Raw genomic sequence first — 22,016 nt, 5'->3', positions numbered from 1 at the left:
ACCAAACACGACAGGGACAGGGACAGGGACACCAAACGGGACGGTGCCACCAAACAGGTGAGTGCCACCAAATGAGGGACAGTGTCACCAAACGGGCCAGGTCAGTGTCACCAAAGGGGGGACAGGCCAGGTCAGTGTCACCAAACGGGACAGTGTCACCAAAGGGGACAGTGTCACCCAATGGGGGACAGGGCCAGGTCAGTGTCACCCAATGGGGGTCAGGGTCACCAAACGGGACAGGGGCCAGGTCAGTGTCACCAAACCTGGCAGGGACAGGGACACCAAATGGGGGACAGGGACACCAAACCTGACAGGGACAGGGACATCAAACAGGTCAATGTCACCAAACGGGACAGGGTCAGTGTCACCCAATGAGGGTCAGTGTCACCAAACGGGACAGGGTCACCCAATGGGGGACAGTGTCACCAAATGAGGGACAGTGTCACCAAACAGGGGACAGTGTCACCAAACGGGACAGGGACCAGGTCAGTGTCACCCAATGGGGGACAGGGACCAGGATGGGGGCCAGGTCAGTGTCACCAAACCCGACAGGGACAGTGTCACCAAACGGGACAGGGACAGGGTCAGTGTCACCCAATGGGGGTCAGTGTCACCAAACAGGACAGGGCCAGGTCAGTGTCACCAAACAGGTGAGTGTCACCAAAGGGGACAGGGTCACCCGATGGGGGACAGGGCCAGGTGAGTGTCACCCAATGAGGGACAGTGTCACCAAACAGGTGAGTGTCACCCAATGGGGAACGGTGTCACCAAATGGGACAGGGGCCAGGTCAGTGTCACCCAATGGGGGACAGGGACAGTGTCACCAAACAGGTCAGTGCCACCAAATGGGGGACAGTGTCACCAAACGGGACAGGGACGGGGACAGGGCCACCAGTCAGGTCAGTGTCACCTCCTGGGGTGACGTCACCCAACGGGATGGGGACAGTGTCACCTCCTTGGGTGACAGCACCTCGATGCCATTGTCACCATTGTCACCCCAATGGAGTGACGTCACCTCAGTGCCATTGTCACCATTGTCACCTCTGTCACCCCAATGGGATGACGTCACCTCGATGCCATTGTCACCATTGTCACCCCATGGGGTGATGTCACCTCTACGTCATTGTCACCGTTGTCTCCCCAATGGGATGACGTCACCTCGGTGCCCTTGTCACCTCTGTCACCCCATGGGATGACGTCATCTCAATGCCATTGTCACCGTTGTCACCCCAATGCGATGATGTCATTGTCACCGTTGTCACCGTTGTCACCGTTGTCACCTCTGTCCCCCCCAGGTCGATGCCACTCCCCAGGCCATCGTCCCCCGGCGCCATGACGTCACCCAACGGCGTGGTGGCACCGCCGTCGTCGTTGTCACCTGACCCGATGACGTCACCCAACGGGGTGGTGGCAGCGCCGATGTCACCGACGTCCCCCCCGGGGCCACCGCGGCTCTGGGGACAGCGAGCGGCGCTGGAGGTGACGGCCAGGTCAGTGCCACCTCCCCTGGGGACAGCGGCACCTCGTGACGTCATTGGCACCCCTCGTGACGTCATTGGCACCCCTCGTGACGTCATTGTCACCCCTCGTGATGTCATTGTCACCCCTCGTGATGTCATTGGCACCTCCCTGGTCATTGTCACCTCCCCCTGGGGACAGCGTCACCCATGACGTCATTGTCGCCCAGAGATCTTTGTCACCCAGTGGGATGACGTCACCCCTGACGTCATTGTCACCCCCGAGGACGTTTTTGTCACCCATGACGTCATTGTCACCCCCGTGGTTTTGGTCACCCAATGGAATGATGTCACCTTTAAGGCCACCGTCACCTCCCCGATCATTGTCACCCCCTGACGTCATTGTCACCTCAGGGGTCGCTGTCACCCCTCGAGGTCACTGCCACCCCCTGGGCCATTGTCACCCCCAGGTGTCATTGTCACCCCCAGGTGTCATTGTCACCTGCCACCCCCCCCAGGACGTCATTGTCACCCCCTGGGCCATTGTCACCCCACTGACGTCATTGTCACCTCAGGGGTCGCTGTCACCCCTCGAGGTCACTGCCACTCCCTGGGCCATTGTCACCCCCAGGTGTCATTGTCACCCCACTGATGTCATTGTCACCTGCCACCCCCTCCAGGTGTCATTGTCACCTTTAAGGCCATTGTCACCCCAATGGCGTCATTGTCACCTGTCACCCCCCTGATGTCACTGTCACCCCAATGATGTCATTGTCACTGCCACCCCTATGATGTCACTGCCACCCCAGTGATGTCACTGCCACCCCAATGATGTCATTGTCACCCCTATGATGTCACTGCCACCCCTATGATGTCATTGCCACCCCTGTGATGTCACTGCCACCCCAGTGATGTCACTGTCACCCCCCTGATGTCACTGCCACCCCAATGATGTCATTGTCCCCTGTCACCCCAGTGATGTCACTGCCACCCCAATGATGTCATTGTCACCCTACTGATGTCATTGTCACTGTCACCCCAATGATGTCACTGTCACCCCACTGACGTCACTGTCACCCCACTGAGGTCATTGTCACTGTCACCCCACTGATGTCACTGCCACCCCAATGATGTCATTGTCACCCCAATGGCGTCACTGTCACCCCACTGACGTCATTGTCACTGTCACCCTACTGATGTCATTGTCACTGTCACCCCACTGACGTCACTGTCACTGTCCCCCCGCAGGCCCCTCCCCCCTCGGCCGCCGCCGTCCCCCCCCCGCGGTGACACCAGCGAGGACGAGGACGAGGCCACCGCGGGCCCGGTGACAGCGCGGGGACGTTACTATGGCTACAGCCGCACCGTGGTGGCCTCGGGGCGGCCCCGGTGTCACCCATGGTGTCACCCATGGTGTCACCCATGGTGTCACCCATGATGTCACCCATGGTGTCACCCTGTCCCCGCATCCAGCAGCTGGACGGGGCCGACGACGGCGCCCGGGGGGCGGTGCCACCACCCCCCCCACAGGTGTCACCACCCCCCCCACAGGTGCCACCACCCCCACAGGTGTCACCACCCCCCCCCCAGGTGCCACCCCCCGAGGGGCTGCCCCCCGACATCGTGGACTTTGTCCTGCGCGGTGTCACCGGCGACGTCGGGGACAGCGACGGGGACACGGCCACGCCCGGCCAGTGGAGGGGCCACCAAATTGGGGACATTGGCCAAGGCCACCACCTTGGGGACATCGATCAGGGCCACCAAATTGGGGACATCGGGCAGGGACACCAGACAGGGCACATCAATCAAAGCCACCACCTTGGGGACATCGATCGGAGCCACCACCTTGGGGACATTGGCCAAGGCCACCACCTTGGGGACATTGATCAGAGCCACCAATTTGGGGACATCAACCAGAGCCAGCAGCTTGGGGACATCGCCAAGGGCCACCAGCTTGGGGACATTGGCCAAGGCCACCAATTTGGGGACATTGGCCAAGGCCACCAACTCGGGGACACTGATGGAAGCCACCGCCTTGGGGACATCGGTCAAAGCCACCGGTTTGGGGACATCACTCAGGGCCACCACCTCGATGACGTCACTCAGGGCCACCACCTCGGTGACGTCACGCAGGGCCACCCCCCCGCTGGTGTCACCGCCCCCAACGGCCACGGGGACGCCCTGGGGACACCTTGGGGACATCCCAAGAGGCCGGGGGAGGGGACGGGGCCGGGGACGAAGAGGCCACGGCTGGAGCTGGACAGGTGAGGACACCTGGGCACACCTGGGGACACCTGGGGACACCTGGGGACACCTTGGGGACATCTGGGGACATCTGGGGACACCTGGGGACACCTTGGGGACACCTGGGGACATTGGGGACACCTTGGGGACACCTTGGGGACATCTGGGGACAGTGGGGGGACTGAGGACATTGGGGACACTCGGTGTCACCTGTCCCAGTCTGTGTCACCTGTCCCAGGTTGGGGTCACCTGTCCCAGTTTGTGTCACCTGTCCCAGTCGGTGTCACCTGTCCCTGTCTGTGTCACCTGTCCCAGTTTGGTGTCACCTGTCCCAGTCTGTGTCACCTGTCCCAGGTTGGGGTCACCTGTCCCAGTTTGTGTCACCTGTCCCAGTCTGTGTCACCTGTCCCAGTTTGGTGTCACCTGTCCCTGTCTGTGTCACCTGTCCCTGTCTGTGTCACCTGTCCCAGGTTGGTGTCACCTGTCCCAGTTGGTGTCACCTGTCCCAGTTTGTGTCACCTGTCCCAGTTTGTGTCACCTGTCCCAGGTTGGGGTCACCTGTCCCAGTTTGTGTCACCTGTCCCAGGTTGGTGTCACCTGTCCCAGTTTGGTGTCACCTGTCCCAGTCTGTGTCACCTGTCCCAGGTTGGGGTCACCTGTCCCAGTCTGTGTCACCTGTCCCAGTCTGTGTCACCTGTCCCAGTTTGTGTCACCTGTCCCAGTCGGTGTCACCTGTCCCAGGTTGGGGTCACCTGTCCCAGTCTGTGTCACCTGTCCCAGTCTGTGTCACCTGTCCAGGTTGGGGTCACCTGTCCCAGTCTGTGTCACCTGTCCCAGTCTGTGTCACCTGTCCCAGTTTGGGGTCACCTGTCCCAGTTTGTGTCACCTGTCCCAGTCGGTGTCACCTGTCCCAGGTTGGGGTCACCTGTCCAGTCTGTGTCACCTGTCCCAGTTTGTGTCACCTGTCCCAGTTTGTGTCACCTGTCCCAGTCTGTGTCACCTGTCCCAGTCTGTGTCACCTGTCCCAGTTTGGGGTCACCTGTCCCAGTCTGTGTCACCTGTCCCAGTCTGTGTCACCTGTCCCAGGTTGGGGTCACCTGTCCCAGGTTGGGGTCACCTGTCCCAGTTTGTGTCACCTGTCCCAGTCTGTGTCACCTGTCCCAGTCTCTGTCACCTGTCCCAGGTTGGGGTCACCTGTCCCAGTCTGTGTCACCTGTCCCAGTTTGTGTCACCTGTCCCAGGTTGGGGTCACCTGTCCCTGTCCCCTCCCCCAGGGTGAAGGAGGAGCCGGAGGAGCTGATGAGCGACGGCTGCAGGTGAGACCCAAAATTATCCCAAAAAATCCCAAAATATCCCAAAATTATCCCAAAATTATCCCAAAATATCCCAAAATTATCCCAAAATTATCCAAAATGTCCCAAAATGTCCCAAATTTATCCCAAAATTATCCCAAAATGTCCCAAAATTATCCCAAATTTATCCAAAATTATCCCCAAATTATCCCAAAATTGTCCAAAATTATCCCAAATTATCCCCAAATTATCCCAAATTTATCCAAAATTATCCCAAAATACCCAAAATTATCCCAAAATTATCCCAAATTTATCCAAAATATCCCAAAATATCCCAAAATTATCCCAAAATATCCCAAAAGATCCAAAATTATCCAAAATTATCCAAAAATTATCCCTAAATATCCCAAATTTTCCCAAAATCCCCAAAATTCCCTCCAAAATTCCCTCAAATCCCCCAGAATTCTCCCGAATTTTCACGAAATCCCCCAAAATTCCCCCAAAATCTCCTTGAATTTCCCCCAAATTTTTCCCTGAATTTTCCCAAATTTTCCCCAAAATCCCCCAAAATTCCTTCCAAAATTCCCCCCAAAAATTCCCCCAAATCTCCCAGATTTCCCCAAAATTCCCCAAAAATTCCCCCAAATTCCCCAAAACTCCCCAAATTTTTCCCAAATCCCCCAAATTTACCCCAAATTTCCCCAATTTTTTCCCAAATTTCCCCAAAACCCCCCAAAATTCCCCCAAATTCTCAAAATTCCCCAAATTTTCCCCAAAATTTTTCCCCAAATTTCCCCTCCAGGTCCCCCCCCAGTGACGTCACCTCGGAGCCGCCCTGGGCCACCTGTGCAGGTGAGGGGGGAGGGGCGGGGCCATTTTGGGTCAATTTTGGGCAATTTTGGGTTTTTTTCGTCTTTTTTGGGGTCGGTTTTTGTTGATTTTTGGGGTCAAATTTGGGGTAATTTTGGGGTTAAATTTTTGGGTAATTTTGGGTCAATTTCAGCCAATTTTGGGTCAATTTGGGGTAATTTTGGGGTAATTTTGGTTTGATTTTTTGGGGTAATTTTGGGTCAATTTGGGGTAATTTGGGGTTTGAATTTTTGGGGTAATTTTGGGTCAATTTTGGGTGGATTTTGGGTAATTTTGGGTGGATTTGGGGTAATTTTGGGTTAAATTTTTGGGTTAATTTTGATTAATTTTGGGTTAAATTTTTGGGGTCAATTTTGGGTGAATTTTGGTCAATTTTGGTTAATTTTGGGGGGATTTTTGGGGTAATTTGGGGTGGATTTTGGGTAATTTTGGGTAAAATTTTTTGGGTTAATTTTGATTAATTTTGGGTCAGTTTTGGGTGGATTTTGGGTAATTTGGGGTCGATTTTTTGGGTGGATTTGGGGTAATTTTGGGTGGATTTTGGGTCAATTTTGGGTAATTTTGGGTTAAATTTTTTGGGTGAATTTTGGTCATTTTTGGGTAATTTTGGGTTAAATTTTTGGGTTAATTTTGATTAATTTTGGGTTAAATTTTTGGGGTCAATTTTGGGTTAATTTTGATTAATTTTGGTCAATTTTGGGTTAAATTTTTTGGGTGAATTTTGGTCATTTTTGGTCAATTTTGGGTGGATTTGGGGTAATTTTGGGTTAAAATTTTTGGTCAATTTTGGGTGAATTTTTTGGGTGAATTTTGGTCATTTTTGGGTGAGTTTTGGTCATTTTTGGGTCATTTTTGGGTGAATTTTTTGGGTGAATTTTGGTCATTTTTTGGGTCGATTTTTGGGTGAATTTTGGTCATTTTTGGGTCAATTTTGGTCATTTTTGGGTCTGTCCCCTCCCCCCGCAGGCGCCAGCTCGGAGGACGAGGACGAGCCCCTCCCCCACCCTCCCCCCTCCCCTCCCCCCTCCCCTCCCCCCAGCCCCGCCCCCTCCCCGCCCCTCCCCCACCTGCGCTTCGAGATCAGCAGCGAGGACGGGCTGAGGGTGACGGCCCCGAGCCTCGAGGGTACTGGGATATACTGGGTTATACTGGGAGAGACTGGGTTATACTGGGAGAGACTGGGAGAGACTGGTTATACTGGTTTATAATGGTTTATAATGGTTATATGGGTTATACTGGGTTATACTGGGTTATACTGGGACGGGCTGAGGGTGACGGCCCCGAGCCTCGAGGGTACTGGGATATACTGGGTTATACTGGTTATAATGGTTATAATGGTTTATAATGGTTATATGGGTTATACTGGGTTATACTGGGTTATACTGGGACGGGCTGAGGGTGACGGCCCCGAGCCTCGAGGGTTGGTACTGGTTTATACTGGGAGAGACTGGGAGAGACTGGTTATAATGGTTATAATGGTTTATACAGGTTATACTGGGTTATACTGGGTTATACTGGGACGGGCTGAGGGTGACGGCCCCCAGTCTGGAGGGTTTGTACTGGGTTATACTGGGAGAGACTGGGAGAGACTGGTTATACTGGGTTATAATGGTTATACTGGGACAGGCTCAGGGTGACGGCCCCGAGCCTCGAGGGTACTGGTTTATACTGGTTTATACTGGTTATACTGGGAGAGACTGGTTATAATGGTTATACTGGTTTATACTGGTTTATACTGGGTTATACTGGGCTATACTGGGCTATACTGGGCTATACTGGGTTATACTGGGCTATACTGGGCTATACTGGGCTATACTGGGTTATACTGGGCTATACTGGGACGGGCTGAGGGTGACGGCCCTGAGCCTCGAGGGTACTGGTTTGTACTGGTTTATACTGGTTTATACTGGGATATACTGGTTATACTGGGTTATAATGGTTTATAATGGTTATACTGGTTATATGGTTTATACTGGGTTATACTGGGACGGGCTCAGGGTGACGGCCCTGAGCCTCGAGGGTACTGGTTTATACTGGGATATACTGGTTATACTGGGAGAGACTGGGAGAGACTGGTTATAATGGTTTATAAGGGTTTATAATGGTTTATACTGGTTTATACTGGGAGAGGATTCGGAGGGATTTGGGTGATCTTGGGGTAATTTTGGGGTAATTTGGGGATGATTTGGGGATATTTTGGGGGATATTTTTGGGATGATTTTGGGGATTTTGGGATAATTCTGGGATGATTTTGGGGATTTTGGGGATTTTGGGGATGATTTTGGGGATGATTTTGGGGGATTTTGGGGTCACCTGTGGTGCTCCCCAGGTGCGTGGCGGGCGGTGCTGGAGCGGGTGCAGGAGGCTCGAGCCAACGCTCACCTGAGACACCTGAGCTTCGCAGGTGAGAGCCCAAAAAAACCCCAAAATCACCCCAAAAAACCCCTAAAATCACCCCAAAATAACCCCAAAATCACCCCAAAAAAACCCAAATCACCCTAAAATCCCCCCAAAAAACCCCAAATCCCCCGCAAAAAACCCCAAAATCCCCCCCAAAAAAACCCCCAAAACCCAAAAAAACCCCAAAATCACCCCAAAATAACCCCAAAATCACCCAAAAAAACCCCAAAGACCCAAAAAAATCAGCCCAAGATTTCACTGAAGCCCCCAGACCCAATTTCAGAGCCCCCAGACCCATTTCGCAGCCCCCAGCCCCATTTTAAACATTCCAGACCCCATTTCACAGCCCCCAGACCCCATTTTACACCCCCAGCCCCCGTTTGGAAGCCCCCAGACCCCATTTGGAAGCCCCCAGTCCCCATTTGGAAGCCCCCAGCCCCATTTTGAAGCCCCCAGCCCCCGTTTGGAAGCCCCCAGACCCCATTTTACACCCCCAGACCCCCTCGAACCGCCATTTTGAAGCCCCCAGACCCCATTTCCCAGCCCCCAGCCCCCGTTTGGAAGCCCCCAGCCCCATTTCCCAGCCCCCAGCCCCCATTTCCCAGCCCCCAGACCCCATTTGGAAGCCCCCAGCCCCATTTCCCAGCCCCCAGCCCCCATTTCCCAGCCCCCAGACCCCATTTGGAAGCCCCCAGCCCCATTTCCTCCCCCCAGGGATGAGTGGGCTGAGGCTGCTGGGCATCCACCACGACGCCGTGGTTTTCCTGCTGGAGCAGCTGCCGGGGGCCGGGAGCTGCTCCCGGTACCGGTTCCGGTACCACCCCCCCCGCCGGGACCCCCCCCACGCCCCCCCACCCCGGAACCCCTCGGGCTGTGCCCGGGCTGAGCTCTACCTGAGGTGAGCTGGACTGGGAGGGACTGGGAGGGACTGGGAGGGGATTTGGGGGCAGTAGGAGGGACTGGGAGCCACTGGGAGAGAGATTCGGGGGACTGGGAGAGACTGGGATGGACTGGGAGCCACTGGCAGGGAACTGGGAGGGGTTTGGGCGGGGGTTGAGGGAGGATTTGGGGGGACTGGGACAGACTGGGAGGGACTGGGAGGGGTTGGGACAGGATTGAAGGGGACTGGGAGGGGTTTCGAGAGGATTTAGGGGGACTGGGACAGACTGGGAGGGACTGGGACGGGGTTTGGAGCAGACTGGGATGGGCCTGGGGTCTCTGGGCCGTACTGGGAGGGGATTGAGGAAGCACTGGGCCATACTGGGAGGCACTGGGAGGGTTCTAAGCCCCCTCAAGGCGCTCTCCCCCCCTCCCCCGAGCCCTTTTGGGCACAACCCAGGGGCCCTCAGAGATTTGGGGGGGGGGGGCGGGGGGTCACCCATGGGTGGGGGGGGGGTCACCCATGGGTGGGGGTCCCTCCTAACCCTGCCCCTCCCCCACAGGAAGTGCACCTTCGACATGTTCAGCTTCCTGGCGTCCCAGCACCGCGCCCTCCCCCAGGGACCCCCTCCCCGCGAGGAGGAGGAGGACGAGGTGCAGCTCAAGCCCACCCGGTGAGGCCTCACCCCCCCACCCATGGGTGCCCTTTTCCCACCTCACGAAAGTTTTGGGGAACCCCCATCCCCTCAGGGACTTCCCCCCCAAAGTTTTCCACCTCCCTATAGGAGTCTGTGGGTAGACCTGGTGTCCCTTCCATTGGTTTCTATGGGTAGACCTGGTATCTCCCCCCATTCAGGTCTATGGGTAGACCTGGTGTCCCTTCCATAGAAATCTATGGGGTAGACCTGGTGTCTTCCAATTCTATTCTATGGGTAGACCTGGTGTCCTCCCATTATATCCTATGGGTAGACCTGGTGCCCCTCCATTATATCCTATGGGTAGACCTGGTGTCCTTCCCATTGGTTTCTATGGGTAGACCTGGAATCTCCCCCCATTCAGGTCTATGGCTAGACCTGGTGTCCCTCTGATTCTGGGTAGACCTGGTGTCCTCCCATAGAAATCTATGGGTAGACCTGGTGTCCATTGGTTTCTATGGGTAGACCTGTTGCCCTCCCATTATATCCTATGGGTAGACCTGGTGTCTTTCCTATTGAGGTCTATGGGTATTCCTGGTGTCTTTCCCATTCAAGTCTATGGGTAGACCTGGTGCCCTCCTATTATGCCCTATGGGTAGACCTGGTGTCCCTGCCATAGAAATCTATGGGTAGACCTGGTGTCCATTGGTCTATGGGTAGACCTGGTGTCCTCCCATTATATCCTATGGGTAGACCTGGTGTCTTTTGGTCTATGGGTAGACCTGGTGTCCTCCCATTATATCCTATGGGTAGACCTGGTGTCCCTCCCATAGAAATCTATGGCTAGACCTGGTGTCCTCCCATTATATCCTATGGGTAGACCTGGTGTCCCTCCCATAGAAATCTATGGCTAGACCTGGTGTCCTCCCATTATATCCTATGGGTAGACCTCGTGTCCCTCCCATAGAAATCTATGGGTAGACCTGGTGTCCTTCCCATTGGTTTCTATGGGTAGACCTGGTGTCTCTCCCATTATAGTCTATGGGTAGACCTGGTGTCTTTCCTATTGAGGTCTATGGCTACACCTGGTGCCCCTCCATTATATCCTATGGGTAGACCTGGTGTCTGTTGGTCTATGGGTAGACCTGGGTTGCCCCTCCTATTCAAGTCTATGGGTAGACCTGGTGCCCCTCCTATTCAAGTCTATGGGTAGACCTGGTGTCTGTCAGTTTCTGGGTAGACCTGGTGTCCCTCCCATAGAAATCTATGGGTAGACCTGGTGTCCCTCCCATTGGTTTCTATGGGTAGACCTGGAATCTCCCCCCATTCAGGTCTATGGGTAGACCTGGTGTCTCTCCCATTATAGTCTATGGGTAGACCTGGTGTCTTTCCTATTGAGGTCTATGGCTACACCTGGTGCCCCTCCATTATATCCTATGGGTAGACCTGGTGTCCCTTCCAAAGAAATCTATGGGTAGACCTGTTGCCCTCCCATTATATCCTATGGGTAGACCTGGTGTCTCTCCTATTGCGGTCTATGGGTAGACCTGGTGTCCCTCCCATAGTAATCTATGGCTAGACCTGGTGTCCTCCAGTTCAATGGGTAGACCTGGTGTCCCTTCTATTGGTTTCTATGGGTAGACCTGATGTCCCTTCCATACAAGTCTATGGGTAGACCTGGTGTCTGTCAGCTTCTGGGTAGACCTGGTGTCCCTTCCATAGAAATCTATGGCTACACCTGGTGTCTTTCCCATAGAAAATCTATGGGTAGACCTGGTGTCTTTCCCATTGGTTTCTATGGGTAGACCTGGTGTCCTTCCCATTATAGTCTATGGGTAGACCTGGTGTCCCTCCCATTCAAGTCTATGGGTAGACCTGGTGTCTTTCCTATTGAGGTCTATGGGTAGACCTGGTGCCCTCCCATTATATCCTATGGGCAGACCTGGTGTCCCTCCCATAGAAATCTATGGGCAGACCTGGTGTCCATTGGTTTCTATGGGCAGACCTGGTGTCTCTCCAATGGAACCCCATGGTAGACCTGGTGTCTCCACACCTGGGCCCTTCTTCCCTCCCTGGTATTCACAGGTGTCCCCCAAATAATGGGAAACCCCCCCCTCAGCACTTTCAGGTGACACCTCCAAACACCTGTGAACCCCGAAATTCCCAACACCTGGGAAGCCCAGAAACCCCTCAGGGACCCCCCCCCCCCCCCCCAAAATCCATCAGAGACCCCCCCCACCAAAACTACCGACCCCATAGAAGTCAATGGGTACACCTGGTGTCCCCACACCTGGGATTCTCCAGCATCCACAGGTGCCCCCTAAAACATTGGGGTGCCCCCCAGCACCCTTGGGTGACACCTCCAGACACCCCTAAATACTCGGGAACCCAAAAAAAAAACCCCTCAGGGACCCCAAAAACTCCCCTAAGGACCCCCTCGAAATCACCCATAGAAATCCATGGGTAGACCTGGTGCCCGTCCCACCCTTGAGGATTTTTGGGGTTCCCCAAAATTTTTAGGGTTGGGGGGGGGGGGGGTTAGGGGTGGATTTGGGATCCCACGAAGGATTTTGGGGGTGTCCCAGATTTCAGGGTTTTGTGGGGGGAAAGATTTTGGGTTTTTTTGGGTTATTTGGGATTTTTTGGGGGGGTCCTCCCCCCATTTTTGGGGATGTCCTGGCACCCCCCAATGAAGAACGAACCATTGGGGGGGAATTTTAGGGGTGGATTTTGGTGCCTTTGAAGGGGTTTTGAGTTTTTGGGGGGGATTTGGGGGATTTTTGGATTTTTTGGGGGGGGGGGAAGGTTTTGGGGTTCCCTAAATTTTTGGGGAGGATCTGAGGTTGGAATTTTGGGGTGGAATTTTGGGTTCCTATGGGGGGTGGTTTTTGGGGGTGGATTTTTTCGGGGATTTTGGGTTTTTTGGGGGTTTTGGGGGGGATTTTGGGGTTTTTTTGGGGATTTTGGGTTTCTGGGATTTGGGATTTTTCCGGGGGAGGTTTTGGGGGGTCCCCCCGATTTTGGGGACCCCCTGACGCCCCCCCAGTCGCGCCACCAGCCTGGAGCTGCCCATGGCCATGCGCTTTCCGGCACCTGAAGAGAACGGCCAAGGAGGCAGTGGGGGGTCTATCGGTGAGTGGGCACACCTGGGGACACCTGGGGACACCTGGGACACACCTGGGACACACCTGGGACACACCTGGGGACACCTGGAGACACCTGGACACACCTGGCACAGCTGGGGACACCTGGGACACACCTGGGCACACCTGGGACACACCTGGGGACACCTGGGATACACCTGGGGACACGTGGGGACACCTGGGACACACCTGGGCACAGCTGGGGATACCTGGGACACACCTGGGACACACCTGGGGACACCTGGGACACATGGGACACACCTGGGACACGCCTGGGGACACCTGGGCACACCTGGGGACACCTGGGACACACCTGGGACACACCTAGGGACACAGCTGGGACACACCTGGGCACACCTGGGACACAGCTAGGGGCACCTGGGCACATCTGGAACACACCTGGAGGCACCTGAGCACACCTGGGGGTACCTGGGGACACCTGGGACACACCTGGGGACACCTGGGCACACTTGGAACACACCTGGGATACACCTGGAGGCACCTGGGCACACCTGGGGGCACATGGGACACAGCTGGGCACACCTGGGGGACACCTGGGCACACCTGGGGGGCACCTGGGGACATTCAGGGGCACCTGGGATAGACGTGGGGACACCTGGAGGGTATTTGGGCACACCTGGACACACCTGGAAGCACCTGGGCACACATGGGGGACATTTGAGCACACCTGGGGCACACCTGGGGTGGATTTTTAGCGGGTTTTGGAGTTTTTTTAGTGAGATTTTTGCGGGGTTTTCGACATTCCCAGGTGGATTTTTTGGGGATTTTGGGATTTTTGGGGTTCCCCGGATTTGGGGGTGACCCTGACCCCCCCTTTTCCATCTCCACCATCCACAGGCACGGGAGAATTTTGGAGTTCCCGGGTTTTGTTTTTTTGGGTGAAATTTGGGATTCCTGGGTGGATTTTTGCGGGGTTTTCGACATTCCCGGGCGGATTTTTTTGGGGATTTTGGGATTTTTGGGTTTCCCCGGATTTGGGGGTGACCCTGACCCCCCCTTTTCCAGCTCAGCCATCCACGGGCGGGGCCTGTTCTGCAAGAGGAACATCGAGGCGGGCGAGATGGTGATCGAGTATTCCGGGATCGTCGTGCGCTCCGTGCTCACCGACAAACGGGAGAAATTCTACGACAGCAAGGTGGGCACGGGGAGGGGAGGGGGACCCCGAAATTCGGGGGGGGGAGAGATCCCAGAAAATGGCAAAAACAACCCCCAAAAAATGGAGAAGACACCCCAAAAAAAATGGCGAAAATACCCCCCAAAAATGGGAAAAAAACCCCCTAAAAAATGGCAAAAACAACCCCCAAAAAATGGAAAAGACACCCGGAAAAAATGGAAAAAACAAGCCCAAAAAAATGGAAAAGACACCCCCAAAAAAAAATGGCAAGGGCACCCCAAAAAGTGGCAAAAACACCCCTAAAAAATGGCAAGGATGTCCCAAAATAATGGAAAAGACACCCCCAAAAAATGGAAAAAACAGCCCCAAAAGTATGGAAAAGACACCCCAAAAAATGGGAAAGACAGCCCCCCAAAAAATGGAAAAGACACCCCAAAAAAATGGCAAGGACGCCCCAAAAAATGGTAAAAACACCCCATAAAAAATGGCAAGGAAACCCAAAAAAATGGAAAATACACCCCAAAAAATGGGAAAGACACCCCCCAAAAAAATGGCAAAGAAACCCCCCCAAAAAAATGGGAAAGACACCCCAAAAAATGGCAAGGGCACCCCAAAAAATGGCAAAGAAACCCAAAAAATGGCAAAAACATGGCGGGAATTGTGAGGAGGAAACGGCGGGAAATCTGAGGGAAAATGGCGGGAAATGGGAGGGAAAATGGCGGGAAATGGGAGGGGAAAAGTCAAACGTTTGCAATGTCCCCAACCCTTGGCCATGACCCAACCCTTGACCACGCCCCCAACCCTTGACCATGACCCAACCCTTGACCATGACCCAACCCTTGACCACGCCCCCAACCCTTGACCATGACCCAACCCTTGACCATGACCCAACCCTTGACCATCCCCAACCCTTGACCATGACCCCAAGCCTTGACCATGACCCAACCCTTGGCCATGACCCAACCCTTGGCCATGACCCAACCCTTGACCATGACCAACCCTTGACCATCCCCAATCCTTGACCATGACCCAACCCTTGACCACGCCCCCAACCCTTGGCCATGACCCAACCCTTGGCCATGACCCAACCCTTGGCCATGACCCAACCCTTGACCATGACCCAACCCTTGACCATGACCCAACCCTTGACCACGCCCCCAACCCTTGGCCATGACCCAACCCTTGGCCATGACCCAACCCTTGGCCATGACCCAACCCTTGACCACGCCCCCAACCCTTGACCATGACCCAAGCCTTGACCACGCCCCCAACCCTTGACCATGACCCAACCCTTGACCACGCCCCCAACCCTTGACCACGCCCCCAACCCTTGACCACGCCCCCAACCCTTGACCATGACCCCAACTCTTGACTGTCCCCAACCTTTGAAGATGTCCCCAACCCTTGGCCACGCCCCCAACCCTTGACCATGACCCCAACTCTTGACTGTCCCCAACCCTTGAAGATGTCCCCAACCCTTGGCCACGCCCCCCACCCCCCCCGCTGCCGCCCCGCACCGTGACGGCGCCGCCGTCCCCGCAGGGCATCGGCTGCTACATGTTCCGCATCGACGAGGCCGAGGTGGTGGACGCCACCATGCACGGCAGCGCCGCGCGCTTCATCAACCACTCGTGCGAGCCCAACTGCTACTCGCGCGTCATCCACGTCGAGGGGCCACAAGCGCATCGTCATCTTCGCCCTGCGCCGCATCCTGCGCGGCGAGGAGCTCACCTACGACTACAAGTTCCCCATCGAGGAGCCGGCGGCCAAGCTGCCCTGCAACTGCGGCGCCCGGCGCTGCCGGCGCTTCCTCAACTGAGCCGGGGGGGTCCCCGGGGGTCCCTGGGGGTGCCTGGAGGTGCCTGGGGGTGCCTGGGGGTCCCTGGAGGTCCCTGGGGGTCCCTGGAGGTCCCTGGGGGTCCCTGGGGGTCCCTGGGGGTGCCTCGGGGTCCCTGGGGGTGCTTGGGGGTGCCTGGGGGTGCCTGGAGGTCCCCGGGGGTGCCTGGGGGTCCCCGGGGGTGCCTGGGGGTCCCTGGGGGTGCCTGGAGGTCCCTGGAGGTGCCTGGGGGTGCCTGGGGGTCCCTGGGGGTGCCTGGGGGTCCCTGGAGGTCCCTGGGGGTCCCTGGAGGTGCCTGGGGGTGCCTGGGGGTCCCTGGGGGTGCCTGGGGGTCCCTGGAGGTCCCTGGAGGTCCCTGGGGGTCCCTGGAGGTCCCTGGAGGTCCCTGGGGGTCCCTGGGGCTCCCCGGGGGTCCCTGGAGGTCCCTGGGGGTGCCTGGGGGATGGGGGTCCTCGGGGTGCCTGGACGTCCCTGGGGTTCCCCGGTGGTCCCTGGAGGTCCCTGGGGGAGCCTGGGGGTGCCTGGGGGTCCCTGGAGGTCCCTGGGGGTCCCTGGGGGTGCTGGAGGTCCCTGGAGGTCCCTGGGGTCCCTGGAGGTCCCTGGGGGTCCCTGGGGGTGCCTGGGGGTCCCTGGGGGTCCCTGGAGGTCCCTGGGGGTCCCCGGAGGTCCCTGGGGGTCCCTGGGGGTGCCTGGGGGTCCCTGGAGGTCCCTGGGGGTCCTCGGGGGTCCCAGGAGGTCCCTGGGGGTCCCTGGGGGTCCCCGGGGGTCCCTGGGGGTGGCGGGATGGGCGTGCGGGAGGATGGAGAGGAGCTGGAGGTGGTTTTGGGGGTGCCGGGAGGGGTTGGAGGAGGTTGTGGGGCTGGTTCAGGCCAACTGAGAGTTGTGGTGGCCAACCAAGAGTCAATGGGGTCAACCAAGAGTTGTGGTGGCCAACCGAGAGTCCTGGTGGTCAACCAAGAGTCATTGGGGTCAACCAAGAGTCCTTGGGATCAGTCAAGAGTCGTGGTGGCCAACCAAGAGTTTTGGTGGTCAACCAAGGATCATGGAGATCAACCAAGAGTCATTGGGATCAACCAAATATCATGGTGGCCAACCGAGAGTTGTGCTGGTCAACCAGGAGTCCTGGTGGTCAACCAAGAGTTTTGGTGGTCAACCAAGAGTCATTGGGGTCAACCAAGAGTCGTGGTGGCCAACCAAGAGTTTTGGTGGTCAACCAAGAGTCATTGGGGTCAACCAAGAGTCGTGGTGGCCAACCCAGAGTTTTGGTGGTCAACCAAAAATCATGGAGGTCAACCAAGAATCATGGAGATCAACCAAGAGTTTTGGTGGCCAACCAAGGATCATGGTGGCCAACCAAGAGTCCTGGAGATCAACCCAAAGTCAATGGGATCAACCAAGAATCATGTGATCAACCAAGAGTTGTGGTGGCCAACCAGAATCATGGTGGCCAACCAAGAATCATGTGATCAACCAAGAGTCCTGGTGGCCAACCAAAAGTCCTTGGGATAAGTCAAGAGTTGTGGTGGCCAACCAAGAGTTTTGGTGGTCAACCGAGAGTCGTTGGGGTCAACCAACAATCATGAAGGTCAACCAAGAGTTTTGGTGGCCAACCAAGAGTCCTGGTGGCCAACCCAGAATCATGTGATCAACCAAGAGTCCTGGTGGCCAACCAAGGATCCTGGTGGCCAACCCAGAGTCCTGGTGGCCAACCCAGAGTCCTGGTGGCCAACCAAGAGTCCTGGTGGCCAACCCAGAGTCCTGGTGGCCAACCAAGGATCCTGGTGGCCAACCCAGAGTCCTGGTGGCCAACCAAGAGTCCTGGTGGCCAACCCAAAGTCCTGGTGGCCAACCCAGAGTCGTGGTGGCCAACCCAAAGTCCTGGTGGCCAACCCAGAGTCGTGGTGGCCAACCCAGAGTCAAGGGCAATCGTTACTGGGGCGCTCCCAGAAATTCTTGAGCCGCCTCCGGTCAACCGGGAATTCCCAAAAATGCCGGGAGCGGAATTTTGGGGGATGCTCCTCCCAGTTCTCGAGATTCCTCCAAGCCCGGAGAGGCCCAGACTCGGAAATTTTGGGATTCTCCCGGTGCCGCCTCCAGCCCTGGAGACCCTTCCCCCACCCCCAGATCCCCTCCCCCCAATTCCCCTCCCCCCACAAAAAATGGGTCCAGCCCCTCCCCCCCGCGGGATTTTTGGGGCGTTTCCGGGTGGTTGTTTTTTTTTTTTGGGGGGGGGGGGAGTTTGGGGTTTTGTATTTTAATTTAACGGCGGCGCGAGCTCCGCCCACAATAAAGACGCTGATTGGACGGCGAGGGTTTGGGTTTATGGGGCCGGGGGGACGGGAAATGGGGGAGAAAAATCCGATTTTGGGGCCGGATTTAGGGTGGGAAATTGAGGGGGAAGTGGTGGGAAATGGGAGGGGAAAATGGCGGGAAACGTGAGGGAAAAAATGGCGGGAAATGTTAGGGGAAATGGCGGGAATGTGAGGGAAAAAATGGCGGGAAATGTGAGGGAAAAATGGCGGGAAATGTTAGGGGAAATGGCGGGAATGTGAGGGAAAAAATGGCGGGAAATGTGAGGGGAAAATGGCGGGAACTGTGAGGGGAAAATGGCGGGAAATTGAGGGGAAAGTGGCGGGAAACGTGAGGAGAAAATGGCGGGAAATGTTAGGGGAAATGGCGGGAAATGTTAGGGGAAATGGCGGGAATGTGAGGGAAAAATGGCGGGAAATTGAGGGGAAAGTGGCGGGAAATGACGGGAAAATCGCGGGAAATGTGACGAGAAAATGGCGGGAAATGTGAGGGAAAATGGCGGGAATGTGAGGGAAAAAATGGCGGGAAATGTGAGGGGAAAATGGCGGGAAATGTTAGGGGAAAATGGCGGGAAATGTGAGGGGAAAATGGCGGGAAATTGAGGGGAAAGTGGCGGAAACGTGAGGAGAAAATGGCGGGAAATGTTAGGGGAAATGGCGGGAAATGTGAGGGAAAGAATGGCGGGAAACGTGAGGGGAAAATGGCGGGAAATGTGAAGCAGAAAATGGCGGGAAACGTGAGGGGAAAATGGCGGGAAATGTGAGGGGAAAATGGCGGGAATTGTGAGGGGAAAATGGCGGGAGGGGGAGGGTCCCTTTTTGAAATCTTTTGAAGCCCCGCCAAAATCCCCCCCCCAAAATTTCCCCTCTTCCCCCAAATCCCCCCAAAATCCTAAAAAATGCTTCCAAAAATTTCCCTCTACCCAAATGTCCCCTCAGCCAATCAGAACTTCCAAATCCCCCAAAATCTACCCCCAACATCTCCCCAAAATTCCCCTCAAAATCTCCCCAAAATCTCCCCAAAATCCCCACAAAATTCCCCTCAAAATCCCCCCAAAATCTTCCCAAAAATCTCCCCAAAAATCCCCCAAAATCTCAAAATTCCCCTCAAATTCCCCAAAATCTCCTTAAAATCCCCCTCAAAATCTCCTCAAAATCCCCCCAAAATCCCCCTAAAATCTCTCAAAAAATTCTCCTCAAAATCCCCCTAAAATCTCCCCAAAATCTCCCCAAATCTTCCAAAAATTCCCCTCAAAATCCCCCCAAAAATCTCCCCAAATTTCCCCTCAAAATCTTCCCAAAAATCCCCACAACATCCCCAAAAAATTCCCCTCAAAATCCCCCCAAAATCCCCCTAAAATCTTCCAAAATCTCCTCCAAATCCCCCTCAAAATCTCCCCAAAATCCCCCACAAAATCCCCCCGAAATCTCAAAATTCCCCTCAAAATCCCCCCAAAATCCCCCAAAAATCCCCCCAAAAGTCCCCCTAAAATCCCCAAAAAAATTCCCCTCAAAATCTCCCCAAACGTCCCAAAAAATCTCCTCAAAATCTCCCCAAAATCCCTTTCAAAATCTCCCAAAAAATCCCCCACAAATCTCAAAATACCCCTCAAAATCTCCCCAAAATCCCCCAAAATCTGCTCAAAATCCCCCTCAAAATCCCCCCAAAATTCCCCTCAAAATCCCCCCAAAATTTCCTCAAATTTCCCCTCAAAATCTCCTCAAAATCTCCACGAAACCTCCCAAAAACTCCCCCACAAAATCCCCACAAAAATCCCCTCAAAATCTCCCCAAAAATCTCCTCAAAATCCCCCCAAAATCCCCCTGAAATCTCCCCAAAATCTTCCAAAAATCTTCCAAAAAATCCCCACAAATCTCAAAATTCCCCGAAAAATCTCCCGAAAAATCCCCCACAAAATCTCCTCCAAAATTCCCCAAAAAATTCCCCTAAAATCTCCCCAAAACCTCCCAAAATCTCCCCAAATCTTCCAAAAATTCCCCTCAAAATCCCCCCAAAATCTGCTCAAAATCCCCCTCAAAATCCCCCCAAAATCTCCTCAAAATCCCCCCAAAATCCTCCCAAAAAATCTCCCCAAAAATTCCCCTCAAAATCTCCCCAAACTCCCCCAAAATCTCCCAAAAAATCCCCCACAAAATCTCCCCAAATTTCCTCTCAAAATCCCCAAAAATCTCCCCAAAAATCCCCCAAAATCTTCTCAAAATTCCCCTCAAAATCCCCCCAAAATCCCCCCAAATCCCCCCCAAATCCCCCTAAAATCTCCCCAAAATTTCCCCTCAAAATCTCCCCAAAACCTCCCAAAAATCCCCCACAAAATCCCCACAAAATTCCTCACAAAATCTCCCGAAAATCTCAAAATTCCCCCAAAATCCCCCCAAAATTTCCCCAAATCTCAAAATCCCCCTCAAATTCCCCTCAAAATTCCCCCCAAAATTCCCCCAAAATTCCCCCAATATTCCCCTCAAAATCTCCCCAAACCTCCCAAAAAATCCCCCCAAAATCTCCCCAAAAATCCCCCCAAAATCTGCTCAAAATTCCCCTCAAAATGTCCCCAAAATCCCAAAATCCCCCCAAAATCTGCTCAAAATTCCCCTCAAAATCTTCCCTAAACCTCCCAAAAAATCCCCCACAAAATCCCAAAATTATTCCCTCAAAATCCCCAAAATCCCCCCAAAATCCCTCAAAATTCCCCCAAAATCTCCCCAAAATTCCCCCAAAATTCCCCAAAATCCCCCCAAAATCTCCTCAAAATTCCCCCAAAATTCCCCCCCTCCATCCCAAAATCCTCCCTCAACCAATCAGGACCCCGAAAATTCCCCAAAATCTCCCCAGCCAATCAGGATCCCCCAAAATCCCCCCAAAAATTCCTCCCAAAATCCCTCCCCAACCAATGAGGAGCCCCCGAAAATTCCCCAAAATCTCCCCCAGCCAATCAGGATCCCCCCAAAATCTCTCCCCAACCAATCAGGACCCCCCAAAATCCCCCCAAAATCCCCCCCAAAATCTCCTCCCAACCAATCAGGACCCCCAAAATCCCCCCAAAAAATCTCCCCAAAATCTCCCACAGCCAATCAGGACCGCCCTAAAATTCCCCCAAAATCTCCTCTCAGCCAATCAGGATCCCCAAAAATCCCCCCAAAAATTCCTCCAAAATCCCCCCCCAACCAATCAGGACCCCCGAAAATTCCCCAAAATTCCCTCTCAGCCAATCAGGACCCCCCAAAAATCCCCCCAAAATCTCCTCCCAACCAATCAGGACCCCCAAAATTTCCTCCCCTCTCCCCAAATTTCCCCCTCCCCCAACCAATCAGGACCCCCCCTCCCCCCTCCCCCCTCCCCCCTTCCCCTCCCCGCCCCTCCCCCCACCCCCTCCACCCCTCCCCTCCCCTCCCCCACCCCGGGGGCCCCGCCCGGATTAATCCGCGTCCCCCACGCCCCAATTAAAAATTTTGGGGATTGGGGGGTGGGGGGTGGGGGAGGGGCGTGGCTTGGTGGAGCGGTGGGGGGTGTGGGGGGGGTGGGGGAGGGGCGTGTCCCCCTTTGGGGACGGCGCGGGGACAGCGCGGGGACAGCGGGGACGGCGCGGGGACAACGGAGGCGACAGCGGCGAGCGAGAGACGAGCCCGGGTGGCCCCACCCCCACCCCCACCCCCCACCCCGGCCCCCCCGAGGGGCGGCGCAGAGGTTTGGGGGGGGGGGGGGAGGGGCAGGGGGGAGGGGAGACGTTGGTGGGGATGGGGGGGGGGGGGGGGAGGGTGGCCCAGTATAACCCAGTTTGGCCCCAGTTCCCCGTGGC

The 22,016-nt window shown here is 55.3% G+C and overlaps 1 protein-coding gene across 1 annotated transcript in view; it reads left to right on the top strand.

Moving 5' to 3' along the window:
• Positions 1-15,986, top strand: part of LOC106864552 (histone-lysine N-methyltransferase 2B-like) — a gene marked incomplete at its 5' end in the record, with an annotated part of 30,687 nt that extends 14,701 nt beyond the window's left edge. Inside the window, 16 exon segments of the mRNA XM_088155344.1 lie at positions 622-650; positions 1,296-1,609; positions 1,688-1,842; positions 2,754-3,721; positions 4,943-5,017; positions 5,796-5,845; positions 6,830-6,988; positions 8,193-8,267; positions 8,978-9,161; positions 9,706-9,816; positions 12,824-12,860; positions 12,862-12,897; positions 12,899-12,909; positions 13,947-14,076; positions 15,598-15,726; positions 15,728-15,986. Coding sequence (XP_088011470.1) covers positions 622-650; positions 1,296-1,609; positions 1,688-1,842; positions 2,754-3,721; positions 4,943-5,017; positions 5,796-5,845; positions 6,830-6,988; positions 8,193-8,267; positions 8,978-9,161; positions 9,706-9,816; positions 12,824-12,860; positions 12,862-12,897; positions 12,899-12,909; positions 13,947-14,076; positions 15,598-15,726; positions 15,728-15,874 — 2,610 coding nt within the window.
• Between the last annotated feature and the right edge of the window lie 6,030 nt (positions 15,987-22,016).

This window comes from Sturnus vulgaris, chromosome 37, assembly GCF_052056855.1.
Source record: "Sturnus vulgaris isolate bStuVul1 chromosome 37, bStuVul1.hap1, whole genome shotgun sequence".
Taxonomy (NCBI): domain Eukaryota; kingdom Metazoa; phylum Chordata; class Aves; order Passeriformes; family Sturnidae; genus Sturnus; species Sturnus vulgaris.
The sequence above is the reverse complement of the archived record's forward strand: the minus strand, read 5'-3'. Positions and strand labels throughout refer to the sequence as shown.